This window comes from Anastrepha obliqua, chromosome 1 (assembly GCF_027943255.1).
Source record: "Anastrepha obliqua isolate idAnaObli1 chromosome 1, idAnaObli1_1.0, whole genome shotgun sequence".
In the NCBI taxonomy this organism is placed as follows: Eukaryota; Metazoa; Arthropoda; class Insecta; order Diptera; family Tephritidae; genus Anastrepha; species Anastrepha obliqua.
The window spans coordinates 111,264,427-111,283,228 of NC_072892.1; the positions used below are offsets into that span (position 1 = coordinate 111,264,427).

Here is an 18,802-nt window from a genome sequence, read left to right on the forward strand (position 1 = left end):
TGAAATACAATTTATGGTTTCTGAAATTTCTGAAATTCATTTAATGGGTTCTGAAATTCATTTCATGGCTTCTGAAGTACTATTGACTAGCCTGAAATACATTTCACGATTTCTTATGAACAGTTGACTGCTTGAAAATATATTTTACGATTTCTGAAGTACAATTTATGGTTTCTGATGCCCAATTATTGCTCGGAAATACATTTTACGTTTCGCTCTGAAATTCATTTCAAGGCTTCTGAAGTACATTCTACCATTCTGAAGTACATTTGCTGATTTCTGATGTTCTCAAGGAAAGGAGTAGAATCGTTGAAGCTGGACTTCTTGGCTATGTATATACCAGCATGCGTCGGACAGATATTTTTTATGAGAAGATTTTTCGTGGCATAAATAAATGGCGAAAAGACTTTTTCTATATTTTTCTTGCCGTAATTGGAGGGCCCTATATTCGCATATGAATTTCAGTTCTTGTTCATTTTCATATATTTTCATACACATACAAATTTGTAAAATAATTGGCAGGAATAACAAGTTGAACGACATTGAAATGAGTCAAAAGCTGTTTCTGTAGGCGGGAGGCAGTTCTCAAAGAAAAAGCAAAATAATAATTGAAAAACTTTAATAGTAATAAAATTAACTTAAATGCAATTTAAGTAAAAAAAAAACGCTTTTAATACTACAATAATAAAGTACAGATACAACTAATATGTATGTATGTAACGATGAATCGCAAAACAAAGTCATGGACGTATTGAAATATCACGTTTTTATTATGTTAATGTATTTATGCGCGAGTGCGTGTGTGGGTGTGTGTGTGAGTGTAGCTCGTTTTTCATTTGACCACTAAGTGCACACACACATTCATATGTATTATAATATATAATTGCTATACCACATACGAGTGTGTTTGAAAGTGATTGTAAATGCAATGCTAACTTTTTAAATTTTTTATATTTTTTTCAGTTTTTTTTTTTTAATAAAAATGGTTAAATTAACTTTCTCATTTGTTATTGTTGTTTGTGTTGCTCTCTGAATTTATATATGCATAAAAGCCGCTGTTAAAAATATACAATAATTAATTGCTATTTATTAAATGCCATCACCTGAGGAAGTACTGAAATTACAAATACAAAATATTCGTATTAAATACATTTTTTTTTATCAAAGCGTTGTAGTTTGTGTATGCAATGTGCCTATGCATAGGTGTAGTGTGTATGTGTTCAAAATCAAAGTGTGGTAGTACACAGATCCATTTTACGTTACATTTTTTTAACTTACTGTACATTTGAACTGAAGCTCATTCGAACGCATCATCACAGCAATTTACATACATATAACACAAATATATGTACAGCTAAATAAACATTATAGTGCTTTACTTTTTCAATTCAATTATATATTTTTCTTATTTTTTCTACTTTTTCCACTTAATTAATATAACGCAATTTCTGAACTAAATTAAAAAATCCATTTTTGCATTCACTCAATTTACCGCTGGGCTATTGATCGCTATCCAAATTTGTATTCATATTGTTAGTGTGTGTGCTATTGAGTGTATTTGTATTGGTGTTGGTGGGTGTGACATCGTTGAATGCAACTATACTCGTTGTCATAGGTGTTGTAGTTGCCGACGCTGCCGCTGTTGCTACTGCTGGCATTGGGTTCGTATTTTTCCTCAAATGATTTCTTAATATTACCAAATTTCGATTCAAATTCGCCGTTGCACTGCCCACTGCACCACATGTTGCCGATGCTGCTGCCAAAGCATTAGACACAGCTGCAGCCGCAGCTGCGGAAGATGGTGGATGTGGTAGTGTACTGCAAGCTGAGCCCAGCTGCACGCCACCTGCAACGTTGCCCAGTAGGCTGACATTGCTGCTGCCACTGCCGCAGCCAACGATACCCGCCGATGCGGTGGATGTGGTAGGTGATGTGGCACCACCACCACCCAGCGCACCGCCAATGCTACCACCAACCAAACCCACGCCGGGACCGGGTAGGCCGACACCAAGCATCAGCTCATGGGCGAGTATGGTGGGTAAGTGTTAAGTGCTATTCTTCATCGGTCCCGAAGACAGCGAACTACTGCTGACGCCCGAGTCGCTTGACTTCTCGCTAAGACCACCGCCGCGTGTCAACGTGTCTTCGCTCAATAGACTACTGCCCAATAGCGCCTTCTTGCCGACACGTGCCGATAGGCCGGCTTTAAAGGGATTCTCCTTTTGGCGACGAGCGCTCTCGACCCGTTTCATAATCTCACTGGAACATTTGGTAACAACATCGTCCAAGCTATTCGACTCATCGGTGGAGGGTATATTCTGGGTGGGTGTCTGTGAGGTGGGCACAGGCGAGCCTTCGTAACAGCCCGAATCGCGTGGAAAATGACGACGTCCGAACGGTGATGCGCCGTGCTTTTTATTAATGTTATTCAAGCGAGTCTCGTCATTCTCCGAACTGGAACCGGCGATATCACCATCTGAACCTGTTTGAGAGAAATTGGAAGCTATAGCGAAAAAGTAAGTGATTATCATGCGTTAAGGAGGACTAAATTGTTTAAGAGGTTGAACCACTGTAGAAACCGTATTTTTTACATAATACTTATGAAATGTGACTTTCAGCTATTAGTCCATAGATGTCGCTAGGAGTATTTTTGAACCTTCCCAAATGTCTTGTTTTTTTTCGTCTGTCATCTGTCAACAATATTCAGTTCATTGTTTTTTACGTTTCATACAACAATGCATTTTTGTCGCTCTTAAAAATGTCGAATTTCGCGCCTTCAAACTACGATTTGCGGACATCGTTGATTTTCTGTTATCAATTGAAGAAAAATGCTTCTCAAGCTCATCAAATGCTTATAGAAGCTTATGGTGGACATGCTCTAAGTAGAGCACAGTACTTCAGGTGGTTTAAAAGATTCCGAAATGGTGATTGTGAAAAAGTTTGAGGACGCCTAGTTGCAAGCATTTTTGGATGAAGATGATGGTCAAACGCAAGAGATGATGCAGAACAGTTGTGAGTGACCCAAAAAACCATTTCCAAACGTTTGAAAGACATGGGCATGATTTTAAAGGTCGGAAGATGGGTGCCGCACGAACTGACAATGTGACAATGCACCGCCACATCGAACAAGAGCGACCCGGGAATTGGTGGAGACTTACGATTAGGAACCGCTGGTGCATGCGGCTTACTCACCAGACTTGGCGCCTTCCGATTATCATTTGCTTACATCGATGGGCCACGCACTCTCCGAGCAGCGCTTCAGTTGTCACGAAGAAGCAAAAAAATGGGTCGATGATTGGTTTGCGGCCAAACACGGCCAATTTTTTTGGCGCGGCATCCACAAATTGCCTGAGAGTTGGGAAAAATGTGTCGCTAGCGATGGCTATTATTTTGAAGATTAAATTTGTAACCATTTTTGTTAATGAACGTTTGAAATTGAAAAAGGAAGTCTCAGCTCATAGGTATATGATAAATGTGCTAATATTGCAAAAATAGGAGTAAAAGTTGGACAAGGGCCAACAACTTATCTTTAGAATTTGGCGCAACCTAGCCTTTCTTAGTACGCTGTGTATTCAAAACTTTGGTAGCACTTTTTATTGTAGGCCGGACTAATAACTCAAACAAGTTTCAATCGATGAACTGTACTATATTCACAATTATATGCTGCATGGAAGAATTCTTCGATATATGTGCATCCTTATATGTAATATTATATAATTTCCCTTATAAGACGTACGGGACGATGTTTTTTTAATACTTGTTTTCGCAAACATCGATAAATCAAAAAAAAAATATTACGCACTTCAGTAGAAATTCGCATGGGTCGGATGTATCTTTTAGCTGCACGAGAACTATCGATATCGATAACAATGGTTTGGCAGCCCAGAATGGCAAACTTTGTTTAGTAAGGTTCGGAACAGCATCATGAATCGTTTGACGCTCGAACAACTTGCCAAAATATAGAAGCTTCCTTTGAAACAAAAAAAGTATTCGCGAAGTTTATAGAGCGAAGTGTTAAGAAGTGTTGATTCGTCGTCGTTCTCAACTTTTGGAGCTTTAGCCTTCGACGACGTGGCAAATTTTACGGATCTTGGCTTAGATGCCTATAAAATGACCATCGCTTGTATCGTATTTTTGCTGATTCGGCTCATTTAGATTTTTTATTCAGCTTTTTTAGAAAAAGCAGCCGAAAAGTGGACTGATCGAATTAACCATGTAACTCGTAGCCGCGACGATCATCTGTCGGATACATTAAAAAAAGAACAAAGAAATTATCTACCATTCATTTCAACATTATTTCGGCGCTGTATTATCATTTTAAGTTCTTACGGTCTTAAAAAAATCCCGCTTCAGTGGCCTAACCTCTTAATAAAGTGAGAAGGAAAACAACCCAAAAAATTATTTTCTTTAAAGAAAGTTACTTTTGCTTTCGAAATATTTGTATACAAAGTGTGCAGGACAGCAGTAAATAATAATATCTATTTGGCGTTTAAGGCTGACTAATTATCCACTTACATTCAATGTCATGTAACAACTGCACAGCAGTCAGCAATTTGGCGCGATGCTCCTGATTTACAATTCCCAAGTAGTCCAAATCGGCTGGCTCCAACTCCTTGAAAAGTTCAAGGTCCTCGTAACTAGAAGATATATTAAAAAAAAAAAAATAAAATTTAAATGTTAAATAATGAAGTAAGATTGGGGGCTTAAGCATCGAATTTATTTGAAATAAAAACAGGTTCTTTTAATTACTTTGCTGGAACTTGTGGTTATATTTCATGAATGACTTCGGCAACATTTGCTTTAGCAACTTGAATTATTTCAGAATTGCTTGCATAACATAGATCTTTTTTTGACAGATGAGGAGGTCTAAAATGCCAAATGCGTTATCAAAGTTTCCGTCGCAGCTAATGTATGTCCGGAGACTATAAAACTCCCCCTCCTTTGAAATCGGGAAGCGCTTTCGCATTACTATAGAGTAGTAGGGGAGCCTGGTTTATGAGGTCTAAAAATTGCATCTCTTTGCGATTTTTTTTTTTTAGGAAAACATTAATTTAGCACTTCAAAGTTTGTTCTATCTTTTAATGAACATTTAAAAAGTATAAAAAATTTTTGTACTGGTCAAAATAAGTTGACAAAAATGTTTAACATAGAAATTAGTAGAGCGCTGCAACGCTGGAGTTTCCAACTGTCGTACAAGATACAGCTCATAATTATTATCTAAAGCAAAAAATTCAAATGGATTTCTAATTATCACGATTTTTTATTCTAGATGAACTAAGAAAACTGAGAGAAATTCCAAAATTTCAACTTTTTGGAGGTTTTAAAGAAAAAAATGCCTTTCTATAAAAAAAAAAATACCAGTCTAACGGTTAGACTTGATAGAAGTGAAACCTTCCGTAAAACAAACTGAGAGAGAATAAGACGAAAGCAGCATTAGGAGCGGGATAATTATAGGTTCATTATAATATTGCTATAAAGTTCATACTTTATTTTCTTCATTTTATCATTATTCATCCTCAATGTTTTCAATTTCAACAAATGATACGAGTGGCTTATGATATATTAGATAAAATATGATACAAATGCTTTGGTTTCGATGTTGTCAAAAAAAATACCCAAACGGACCGAAGAAACAGACTTACAAATTTCTTCCATTTTCGTCTACTTGTATTCATATAAAAATTTATGTCTCTTCCCACCAAAGCTAAATGTATTAGTATATTTTTTCTTGTATTTATTCAAGGCTGAAATCCAAAAAACTGTTTTCAATAAATAATCAGAAATGTCCTACAATGCAAATTTCAAAAAAAAAAAAAAATTTTATTTCTTGTGATTCGAACCAAGAATTTTGGATCGGAAGCTCACATTGCTAGCCGCTCGGCAATCGCGCCATACTGTCGGTGTTGGCCTAAAAGTTATTTAGTTCGTTGCTACGTTTATATGTAATTCGTTTCACTTTTTCCCAAATCACTCCCAACGATTCTAAAGAAGTTTTCACTTCAAAAATTAATGTACGAAATATTTATACCGATTCACTTAAACTGACTTTCAGTATCTAAACCAAAAAACTGTTCAATAAATAATCAGAAATGTCCTACAATGCAAATTTCAAAAAAAAAATTCCATTTTCGTCTACATGTATTCATATAAAAATTTATGGCTCTTCCCACCAAAGCTAAATGTATTAGTATATTTTTTCTTGTATTTATTCAAAGCCGAAATCCCGGCAGTACTGCAATACCGGGTCAATCCGTGGCAGAGAAGGAGCAAGCCCCTAAAACACTCCGCCCATTTCCAAAAATCAGTTTAACGTTTGTTGTCCTCCGATGGAGGATCTATCAGATGTTAAGCTGATAACCACACTACCTAGTCAATACATTTTAAATAATAAACCTAATAAAACTTTTGAGAATTACACGCTCACAAAAATTATTTATATCAACATATAATATAACGCTTCGTAACTAAATAACTTTTAGGCCAGCGACGACAGCATGGCGCGGTAGCCGAGAGACTAGCAATGTGAGCTTCCGATCCAAAATCCTTGGTTCAAATCACAAGAAAAAATAAAAGTTATTTTTATTTATTTCGTCGCTACTTTTATATCAACATATAATATAACGCTTCGTAGCCAAGTTGGTCGCTTTTTTCGTTTCACTTTTCCTCAAATCACTCCCAACGATTCTAAAGAAGTTTTCACTTCAAAAAATTCACTTCAACTTGGTATAAAAATCTTGAAAAATTTTTTTTTATCTATTTTGTTGGTTCAAATATAATAGAAGAGAATTAAATACTGAAGGGAACAAGCTATGATTCAATTCAAAAGGTTCATTGGTTCTTTTTCATTCATGTACGCCAATTCAAAGAAATCATAAGTCATGAAAAGTCGAGAAGAGAAGTTAAAGTTTGTACTATAGCTGTCCGGTCATAGCGGAACTACCTAACGCTCGCTTACCTTTGTCTTTGTATCTACGGAAATATTGAGAATGAGGCTCTGTAACTTTGTGTGAATATTCTGAAATATATTAGGAATCGCTTAAAATGAAAAAAAAAAAAAATTGATTTTTTTGACCTTATAAACCAGGCTCCCCCCTTAAAAGGTCTATGCTTATGTGCCTGCGTACAGGGCCCACTGTTTATTGAGATAATTTTCTCAACTAATGATTTCCGACATTTCCTTGCTGCTTAGCATCATAAGAGAACACATAAAGAAATTTAATGGAATCAAATAGCAGCGCTAAGTTGCCCAATTGGCTAAAGCAGCTGAGAACACCATTACCGATTTTCAATATGAACTATGAAGTGCGATTATATATGTCAGTTCAGATTTTATATGTCAGTTCATAAGAAATCGAAAATCTTAGCTTGGTTGTGCACACTCTTCAAGAAAAAGAAGTACAACAGATTTAAAAAAAAAGGTTACAGCTCCACTGCATTTCTAAAATGATTTTTATTTTTAGATAAGTACGCACAAAGCTTTCCTTTCACGCCCCTACATCTATCATCTTATTAGATATAAACACATATTTAATTTTACTTAGGGAGGCACAGTGAATTATAGCCTTTGAAGTCGTTTTCCCCGATTTTTTAATTTTTTTTGTATTATGACCTTTTTAAAGCAAGCGAGTGATACTTATTTAATAATTCATTATTTGGTTTGTTATGCGCATAAGTAAAAGCTAAGCACATTTTCTGGCAGTTTTGAAATAAACCAAAAGCGCTGAATAGTCCAGACTAGCTTCCGTTCATTTATTCGATTTTACGCCACTTACCCATTCAAAACGAAGACCGACGTGTACTCCTTCAGTCCAATCCGAAAGAGTAAGTCTTCCACTGAACTGGGACCGTTGTTGCTTGCGTGTCGCATGCTGGCGCCACTACTCATACCAACTCCGCCTACTACGCCGCCGATACCCAAACCACCGGCACAGAGATTTTTGCTATTCGATGACTTCAAACGTTGTTCGGGCAACACTTCAACATTGATGAATTTAAAGTGTCCGACACGGCCGTGACAACGACCTTTCCAGATTCCAGATGCATTCATTGACAGCACATCGATTATATCACCTTTCTGTAAGGAGCACAAAGAGGTAAATAAATGAGTTAAAGAGAGTGCACCGGTAAAGGCAACGTAGTGAAGTGAAGCGATTTTTGCCTGTTGCCAAATACATGCATATATAGTTAAGAAAACAAAAACAAAAAGCCAAATAAAAAATATTTTTCCTGCCATTGAATAAAATCAGTTTAAGGCAGTCAAGTGCACTCAACGGTTATCTCTAAGACTACTGAAACCTTGAAATTTCACCAGGAACTGACACTTGCAGTGCTGTAAGAAATTTCAGAAAAGTGTATAAAAGTCGAAAGGTAAAGGCTGCATTGAGAGCACTTCAGTAAAGTTTTGGCTTAAAGTGTATCGTATAGAAATATGTAATTATGTTAGCAATATGACTAGCATACAACTTATTGATACTGGCACTCTTACTGGCAGTGCTAACAGAAGGCCAGCAGTCAAAAGCCTGCAATCAACAGCCAACTGCCACTTAACATTGGCAGCTGTTTGTCGGTCTATTTGTTTTTGAGCTGCTTACTTACCTTAAATTTTAGGGCGTCCTTGTCGTACGGATTCGGCATACTATCGACAAGTGCTTTGGCTTTGCAAATTGGCGCTAACGAAGTGCGATCCTCAGTGGAGATGGAGCTTTGCGGGCTGCCTGGTCGCACCAATGCTTGGGTACCTGCATCACACGTAAGAAAGGGGAGAAAAGGATTAGTTTTGTAATGCAGTGTTGGTTGTGCTTAAATACACAAAATACGTTGATAGGTTCAGAAGGAAGGGAGGGTATGGATTATAAGTAATGTGCTAAATCAGTAGCATCGTCTGCTGTCGGAAAATCTTTGTAGTTTTAGGGAATGAGAGTACATAGATTTATTCAATGGGTCTGTGCATTAATTTTACGCTATAAGAACAGTTTGGTTTTCGTAATTTTATTTTATAAATTCAAGTCTAATTTAAAAATGAGATAACAAATTGAATTATTGCTGTAACTTATTTGCCGATATTTCGACGACAATTAGAAGTCGTCTGGCCTGGTAGAGAACAGTTAATATAAATTGATTAGTTTACTTTACGAAAGCCATTCGATTTTATAGTTAATGTTACTGACAACTTTTCATATATGATTTTATGACGTCGAAACTGCTACTGGCAGCTTTAGCACAATAAAAGTTAGGAGATATAAGATTTCGTTTTAGTTGCATGAGAACTATTAAAATCGATAACTAAATATTGCAAACTGTGCTGACATTTCTGTTCAGTAAGGTTTGTCAAGTCATTAGAATCGTTTAACGCTTATAAATTGGGGGAAATTACTGTGAAAAAATAAATCTGTTCGCGAAGTTCACAGATCACTGGCTGCATCATTGGTCCTTATTTCTTTGAAATGAGGAAAAAGTTGCCGTTACGGTGAATTGCGGGCGCTATCAAGTCATTCCCACTTGATTTTTGTTTCCAAAAATGAATCAGCTAAACATCGACGAAATTTATGCAATTTATTGCAATATTCAAGCCACTATTGGCACCATACGGCCCAAATTGGACCGGCGGACATCTGTCGGATATCATATTCATGAAATTATCTACCAGATTATAATATCCGCATTGAGTTGCATATATTATCCGCATTGAGTTGCATATATTGTCGTATAAGATTCAATTGACGCAAAGATTGTTGCCTGTGGACAAGCCTCGTCGATTGGAATGGGCCCAAAAACACATGGCTCCGTGGAATATGGGCAACCCTGTATATGTAATTGACACTTACACCCTTTATTGGGTGTTTGACCGAGTTCCTCCTCCTCTTTGTGGTATGCGTCTTGATGTTGTTCCACAAATTTAGGAATATACAGTTTTAAGCTAACTCCGACCTGCAATTGATTTTTTATGAGGAGATTTTTTATGGCAGAAATACACTCGGAAGTTTGTCATTGTCCGGCGAAGGACGACCGATATTAAAAAAAAAACAATGGTAGTCATGCACCAACTCTATCGGCTACGGCGGCTGCCAATGAAATACAATTATAAATAACCATATTACAAAATCAAGGCAACTAGTAGCAGAAGCTAACGACCTGATTAATTATAATAATAATAGAATTTCGATATTCCAAGAACTTTTTCGAGCTTTCAACTCATTCGTAATTTACTCTAAAGATTTTATTAAGATTTCATCGTACTTGACTTCGTGATTCAACTCAATTGCGTGCAATTCGAGCAATGTTCTCAAAGGCGAAAGTATTGTTTAGTTAATAATAGAATTTAGTTCTCTAACTTAACCGAGGCGAATTCATTATTGGTACTTAGTCTTAGTTTTCCTCTCTGTGGGATAACTTTTTCTGATTTTGCTTTGTGAAGAATTTTTCTTCTCAATATTATATTCGATTTTGATTGCTTGCTATTGTTTTTGCTTTTCGTTAGAGATTCTCAGCATTTTTGCCGCATCGAAAATGCAAAGTTTTGTTCATTAAAATTCTTCAACAACAGTCAAAATTTGCTGCTGCTAACCAATGGATGGCAATAATGCACACATGCATGTACATCTGTATGCACAAGTATGTGTGTACGTGTGAATGTGCATTCGACAAACTTCAACCCCGAGCTGACATTGGCACAGGCAGCAGCCCAGGCAGCGCAGACCTTGTAACGCATATGAAATTTAACGCTTTGACTCTGTTTACCGCTATGTGCCGACATTACGTTCTTTGTAGATGCAGCCTCAAGTCGCTTTACAGAATTTCCCTTTTGTTTTATTTGATTGTTGTTGCAGTCGTAGTTGTAGTTGTTTTTCGGAAACTTTTCCACTTTCAGAAGCACATTAAAAATTCATTAAGTTCGGAGAATTTCTACGTTTTTATAACGCTTGCCGAAAAACCACTTAAATAACAGCGAGTAGAGCAAGAAGTACAACGAAGAGAATGAGACTGTCGTAGGTGAGCGGATAGGCGGACGAAATAGGAAGTAGCAACAGCCAACGATTGCGCTGCTCGCAGTTGAATTTTTTTCTTACGTGTATAAGAAATATGTAAAATAACAACACAGAAAATAGACCAATATGCAACTGCACAGTAGTGGATCAAAAGAGATGAAGAGATTGTGGGAGGTGGGAGAGGTGAGTAGGGACTTTTAAACATGTAGGAGAAAGGGGTGCCTGATGGTTGAGATCTCAGTGCGGCACGTAGATAAGTGGTTGCAGTTGCGGTTGTAGATTTGTGAAAAATTGAAAGTGAACAAAACTAAGTATTTGTAGATTGAAGTGGAGCTTTATCGGTTGGCATATGAATGGAGAGTGAATATATAGCTATTGGATAAACTTACTTGAACCGGAAGCGCTGGGTAAACTTTCCACCGAACTTGCTGAGCATGCAAAGGCCTGGTCGCTCATGCTGCCACGGTCTGTATTATCTTGCGAATTACTGAAATCCCTCGAAGTATCCTTTGTGGCTACAAAGTTCCTTCCGTTCTCATTAAATACGCCAATTTCCTTTGGTGAGTTTCGCATTTCGTTCGACTGTCAGCCAACGCATCGAAGCGGAGTACATTTGTTGTTGTAATTGTTTTCCATGATGGTTGTGTTGATTTAGTTGCAGCGCATGCAGCGGTAATGGCAGTTGTTGCGTTGGTTGGTTGGTTTCGCAAATGATTACATTGCATATTTTCAGGCGTTGCGTGATGATTTGGCAATGACAAAGTTGCGTGAAACAGAATACCATAAAAAGTAAACGAAATTAAGAGAAAATTAAGCGAAATGAAGAAAACGGAGGAGAAGTAAGTCAAAATAAAATATGCCAATGTAAATTGAATTGAAATAATGCGCATGGAAAATGTAAGCGAAAATCACAAGGCATACAAAATAGTGAAAATTGTGGAAATGCCATAGCAGAAAGCAACAAATACAAGTAATATATTGTTAGGCACAAATATGTAGCACCCAATAGGTGGGCGTACAAGTGTGTGCGTGGGTGTGTAGAGTTGCGCCAAATTGTGGTGAATTTAAGTTGATTCGAGTTAAGTTTGTAGATATGAAATTGAAGAGAAAAAGTTGAAAGGCAAAAGTTTTGTTAGTTAAATCATTAAAAAGTTTAGTGCCACACCCGTACAACAAAAATTGCAGCAGCAATAAAAACACAAAGCAACCCCACTCACATACTTATACATATACATACACAGCCACATGCACACTTACACAGGGCCATAATAAGCGCGCCCTGGCCACAGCTCAGAACGTGCACGTTCCATGTGAAACATACAGAATACCAGGGAGTTTATGTATACACACACACACTCGTATAAACACATAAACACATTTCCATTCTATGTAACCAAAAAACCACTTTGTATGGCGTACGTTGTTGTGCGAAACGTGACGACTGAACTTATTTCATACATTTCCTACGTATCTACGCACACAATCACACAATCTCTTCCGCATCCTCGCAAGTGTTTAGGCAACGAACGAAACTCATTAAGTTTGTGCTCATCACATTATTCTTTACTGTAATTTAACATTTTATTGTCTGTTGGCGAAATGCTAGTCGGTACAGGGTTATAAAATTTTAAATTCCGCAAGTAGTTTAGGGAATATAAATATTGATGAAACTTTCCCTCAAAATATTTTATAGACTACGGAATTAAGAGAGAAATGCAACATAATTCTAATTGCGGCACGAAGCTTCTTCGCAAAGCTTTATTTCACAGAGATATTCCAGCAATAATTCTCTAAATGTTGGCTTTCGAATCCCAAAAAGTGGTTGAATTGTTAGCATAAACACACTTTCGCACCTAACGACTTTATGCGAGTCCTTTGTAAATATTCTTACGCATAAATAAATATTTTCTAAAATCATAACTAAAAATTTTTAAATTAAATAATAGCTTTAACTACAAGCCGCAAAAGTGCAGAGGTACCTTTATGCACCTTCTGTTAAAAAATATCCGACTTTTTCCACAAAAATTAATTAAGTCTTATTTCCTTTGAAATAATTGCAGATGAGAAAATGTTCACTGTTGAAGCAATTTTTAATAAACAAAACTGCAATATATATGCTCAGACTTCTAAAGACGCAAAAAATGTTGTTCAGCGTGACAGCCATTCAGCCCCGTAATGGTTTGGCGGGGACTGCCTTGGCGTTGGTTTGGCGGAGAGTGTATGTAACGCTCATTACTTCATTTACATTTACCCAGTGTACCCGGAGGATATCTTAGAAGGCGTGGTGAAGCAGCTGAGCAGTACGCTCTTCAATGGAGAGCGTTTGGTCTACCAGCAAGATTTAATTCCATCCCATAATGCAAAAACCACCCAGAGTGGCTCAAAATAGCTTGCCTGGGTTCATAGCCACAAATAATTGGTTGTCTGGAAAACCAGATCTGAATGCATTGGACTACAGTTTGTGGTCAAGATTGGAAAAAATACCTGTCGAAGACCTCACAGAAATTTGTCTAGTCTCAAGCAATCTTTGGTTCGAGCATTGACATCAATATCCATGGAAACCGTGCCTGCTGCAATAGTTGAAGGGCCTCAACGTGTGAATGCTAGTGTAAAGGCAAATGGTAACACTTCGAATTACAATTAAAATTTTTTTTGTTATATTTACATGATTAAACACAACTTATTTCATTGAAAAAAAGTATTATAATTTTATATCTATAACGAACTTAACTTATGACAGTACTTATGGCAAGACTAAGTATATCAGCGCTTATTTCAATATTCAAAACACAGTCCGTTGAGCGATTTTCTAATCGCCATCAGCTCTTTCTATTTTATCTACCTTTTATCCATATAATATTTTGATTAATTTTTGACGATTCCACAATAATCACACTAATAAGGCGTTTAGCGCTAATAATTGTCTTCCATTTCAGAAAACCGATTGAGAAAGTATTGCCCACAGGTCAGAGCTGCAGGCGGGCTATTCTAAAATTGGTATATTTTTCGATGTCAAAAACTCGTTTGTTGCTTTGGAATCATGCGGGAAAATCCACACCTCATCGAAATTATCATCAAAGAAAGTAATAAGCATTTCGACTAGAAGTTCTGTATACTTGACACTATTCTTTTTGGTGGATATAAAACATAAGGCGATTTACCTTTGACACTAATGGTAGCCCAGACCATGAGAATTTGCGCAATACCAGCAATAAATGGGAAATAATTTCCATATGAGACACCGTTTTAAACATTTTCATACCATCAACGAAACGATGTTGGAACATTTTTATATTATTGGTTTAGAAGATATCATCGTGATCATTTTGGTCTTAGAATTTTTCCGTGCGGCATATGATAGTAAAAATTTTGATAATCCATAACTTGGGGACTCATTTTTCTTGGTTTTTACAATGTTATAGTTTTTATTTGTCAACTAGATGATGCGAATTTTGTTTTGGTTCTGTTTTAATAGGAGCAATGCTGCCGCGAATATCACTCAACGGCATCGCTCTATTCGAAAAAATTCAGTCAGTGATTTGGTTCTGCATGTACAAGGTGGCGAAAAATTAATCACGCTAACGGAAAATTTATATTACAATAATGATTTTTACAAATCGCGTCGTACGCCAATCCTATTTGACACTTGTAAATATGACGGCGGCAGTATACAAACAGGCTAACAATATATAATATATATATATAGTATATTAGGGCGGGTCGATTTAAAAATCGCTCACTGCTCTGTGAAAATCGTATTCTAGGGATCAAAATAAGAAACTTTGCCGACTCTGCCTGACCCATACTTCTAAAACGAATTCTGATGTCCCCCAATATGGGTCGAACGAAAAATCCCACTTTGACACATTTAGAGTGCTCCAATCGAGTCCAAATGCATGACCGACCCCCACTAACTTTGGACGGCCGATCCACCCATGCCAGTGGCACATCCCCTGGAACTCCCCTGGGGGGTTCCCCATACAATCATTTCAAAATATCACCATTTTTGGCCTTAGTATAATATGAGAAAAGAAACTAAAAAGTTCGACCCAAATTGGGGGGCATCAGAAATCGTTTTAGAGGTATGGTTCCTTCGGCAAAGTTTCTTATTTTGATCCCTAGAATATGATTTTCACATAGCAATGGGCGATTTTTTTGCCTCCCCACAAATCGACCCGGTCTAATATATATATATATATATATATATATATAATTAGCGCGTACACCCGTTTTGGGTGTTTGGCCGAGCTCCTCCTCCTATTTGTGGTGTGCGTCTTGATGTTATTCCACAATTGGAGGGACCTATCAAGCCGACTCCGAACGGCAGATATTTTTTTTATGAGGAGCTTTTTCATGGCGGAAATACACACGGAGTCTTGCCATTGCCTGCCGAGGGGCGACCACTATTAGAAAAATGTTTTTCTTAAATTTGGTGTTTCACCGAGATTCGAACCTACGTTTTCTCTGTGAACTCCGAATGGTAGTTATGCATCAACCCATTCGGCTACGACGGCCACCAAGGCTAACAAGCATCACGTAAAAATAAAGATTTTCATCACTCAAAACCATTGCTTTTTTATTGAGTAAAAAGTGACTTAAAAACAAAGTTAATTAAATTAATTTTGCGCCACCTTGTATTTTAACGTTTTCAATCAGTGGTAAATTGAAAGAAGACCTTGCGGCCGGAAATGAATTTGAAAAATGTTTTGATTATTGGATTATGCGTTGGCATGCAGAAGTGTATTGTAATAATTTGTAGGCGTGAAATAAACTTGAATGAAGAATAAATGTTTTGCGCTCGAATCACCATTTTTCAGTGCTTTTGTGGCAGATGTATGCCGGAATTTAAGTAGCAATTATATAGTAAATTCTTCAGTGGCAACTAGCCGGTCATTCGAACTGATTAGAGGCAGCTTTTTGACTTGTGTAGTTCAATATTTGCTTTGCTTGCTAATAACCAATTGATGTAGGTTGATTTATACAGCCAAATTATGTTGGCGTATTTCATTCAAAGTATTTTTTTTGCTGTTCTACTGAATAGGCCACTAGTCAAGCACATACTTTGAATTTCCATTTCACATTAAAACTGGGTGAATGCCATTTTTCAATAAACCAACAAATGCGAATGCTAATCGTACATAAATTTCACTTATTGACAACGCAGAAGTCTCTAGATAATTGCGTTGTATGCTCACTTGTTAGGCAATGCTTCCACAATTTGTAATATTTCTCACAAAAGTAGCAAGGCAATCTTGAAAAGCTACCGAAAATTGAGGTCAGATATTTTCCGATTTTGAATTCCAATCAAATGGGCACAAACCTAAGCTAATTCAGTGTTGACCAAATGCTGAAATGATGGCAAATAGTGGAAAAGTTCCTATAATGCGATTAAAAAGAAGCACACACACATATGTATATACATGCACACGCAGCTAACTTACCAACAATTTATGTAGATAGAAAATCGGATTGCAAATGTAAACACAAAAATGCAAAGCTAAAGCTGTAACAACAACAAGCAGCTGACAAGTTGTATAACTAAAATGGCTGGACGCGTTGGAGGCTCAGCGTGAGCAGGCTGGTTGTGTGGACACTTGACTCTGTATGTACATCCATACAAACGCACATATCAGTTTGGTTGCCGCGCTGTTGGGCCATTTGCTTAAGCTGCCAACTTACAAATTCGTTAGGTTGCATTGGTTAGAGGTTTGCTGTGTAGCTACTCGTCGTCGCTGGTCACTGGTAGTTGCCGGTCGCCAATTCGTTTATGTAATTTGTATGCAAAAGAACGAGGTTGCACACAGATCTAGAATCTAACAAATGTACTCACACCAGTAGTTGCTTGCATTATTACTCGATTACCCGATTCCCATTTACACATTTCAACACATGATTTGCATTTGGAGAGCAAACTTTTTGATTTTCATGAGATTTACGATGGCAAATTGCAAATTTTTTGTTTGTACAACACATACTTGCATAATCGCACAAGCTCAGGCACACACACACACACATGCACTTACTTATATTCACACGCATTGCATTCACTTAGTAAGTAGTTGCTTGCTACATGCTGGCCGTTCAGCTCTTCTAACGGTAATTAACTTACATGATGCACTGTGGCTTTCTGGCTGATGGTGTTGGCTTTGTGCGGAACGCCGTTCTTTTTACTCTTCGCCGCCAGACTAGGCGGTAGACCGCGCGTTGCCGCAATATCCTCATAATCGGATGATGGGCTGGGCGAGAGTGATGGTGACTGACCCATGCCGCCACTCAGTGTCCGATAGCGGGCGGTGCAGTTGTTGGTGCCGATCTGGAAAAACGTATAAATATAATGCAATGCTTAGATTGAGAGGTAGGAAAAAGTAGTAGTACGATTTTGGTTAGTAAATAGCAGACAAATTAAGATTGGCAGCAAAATTTTTGGGTGAAGGTATGATGCGAAAAATAGTTGAATAGTTGTGTAGACAAATACAGAAAGACGTTGCAATAAGTCGGAGCACCTGCAGACTAGTGACAAACTAGTCCTTAAATGCTGCTAATGTTTTAACACTACAATGGACGAACCTAAATAGTTGTGAATTGGGAGTTCATACTGGTTGGTTGGTATTAAATTACACTAGTTTACATGAAAAAAGTACTTCGTTAAAAAGTTAATTTCAAGACAAATTTGTGTCAAACAAAATAGAATTTTTTGAGTTACCAAGGTTTAAAGTCAAGTATTTAGTTTTTGTTCAAAAATATTAGTTTGGAGGAAGTGCATTCTTCGAGGTCAAGCAAAAATAAGGGATTTTTTATATTTTATATTATTCTACACTTCAAAATAAAAATCTGCGTATGTATTTTAAATTTGAATAGTAAAGCATAGCCTGATTTTTCCAGAGCAATCTGTCACACTTTCCACTTGACTCGCACTGAAAAGTTTCTGAATCAGTAGAAGAGGCCCACTTACGAGTTTTCTGTCTTCTGTCATCGCGTAGTTATGTTATTAATTTCCGGTTGCGCCAATTGCTCCATTTAGCATCAGTTGGGAGAACGAGAACTTTTCTCAAAAACGAACATTTGTATGACAGGGTACATACACATGAATATAGATACGCATACTCCCCCTCAACACAAACACATACAATGGAGTTGTGAGGTGGTACATGACGTATAAGCAACTTTTAAATGGAAATAAATGAGTTAACCGATGATTGCGGCACAAAACGATTGGCATAGGAATAAACAAATTAAAGTCGACAAAGAAAAACTAGCTTGCAGCAATAAATTGCAAAATTTTGTGTGCTTATATACACATATATACACACAACCATATGTATGCATGATGACAGCAAGGCGCAATTGCAACGGCAACAGCTGCGGCAAAAATCACAGCACATAGTGCAACAAATTCACAAAGTTGTTTTAAAAGCTTTTCGAAAAAAACGTGTAGTTTCTATTTGTAATTTTATTGCTTTGCTTTTGGATTTTTGATTTTCTTTATACTGGGCAAAGTTGTGCTGCAGTTGTGCCAAATTGAATGAATGGCTCACGAATGGAGAAATCATTGCTTGCTGCCTGCGAAACGGTAAAATAGCAGCAAAACTTTGTTGTTAAAGTGCACTTAATCAATTTAGCGGCCGCCAACAGCTGCCACCACACGTTAGTAAAATGTTGGCCGCTAACCAGTTGTTGGCTGCTGGCTCCTAGAATGCTGACTGCATCCAATGACAACTCAATATGCTTTTGCTATTAGCGCAAATGACGAAAAAGTGCGCACAGGTTGACTGTCTCATTGATATTTGCGTCTGTTTTTAGTTGTTTTATATTTTTTT

The 18,802-nt window shown here is 37.2% G+C and overlaps 2 protein-coding genes and 1 pseudogene across 2 annotated transcripts in view; all 3 read right to left on the reverse strand.

Annotated features, from left to right (window-relative positions):
- Window positions 1-740: 740 nt before the first annotated feature.
- LOC129235622 (uncharacterized) lies at window positions 741-2,015 on the reverse strand. Its single transcript, XM_054869552.1, has one exon. The coding sequence runs from the start codon at window positions 2,013-2,015 to the stop codon at window positions 1,500-1,502; it is 516 nt and encodes a 171-aa protein (XP_054725527.1). The 3' UTR covers window positions 741-1,499.
- A 30-nt stretch (window positions 2,016-2,045) lies between these two features.
- The window catches only part of LOC129235621 (uncharacterized), an 81,711-nt gene continuing 64,954 nt past the window's right edge, over window positions 2,046-18,802 (reverse strand). The window contains exons 11-16 of the mRNA XM_054869551.1: window positions 17,095-17,298; window positions 11,375-11,567; window positions 8,596-8,738; window positions 7,773-8,074; window positions 4,516-4,637; window positions 2,046-2,482 (exon numbers count right to left, since the gene is read on the reverse strand). Coding sequence (XP_054725526.1) covers window positions 2,046-2,482; window positions 4,516-4,637; window positions 7,773-8,074; window positions 8,596-8,738; window positions 11,375-11,567; window positions 17,095-17,298 — 1,401 coding nt within the window. The remainder of the gene's footprint in view (window positions 2,483-4,515; window positions 4,638-7,772; window positions 8,075-8,595; window positions 8,739-11,374; window positions 11,568-17,094; window positions 17,299-18,802) is intronic.
- Window positions 6,206-6,389, reverse strand: LOC129236572 (U2 spliceosomal RNA; annotated as a pseudogene).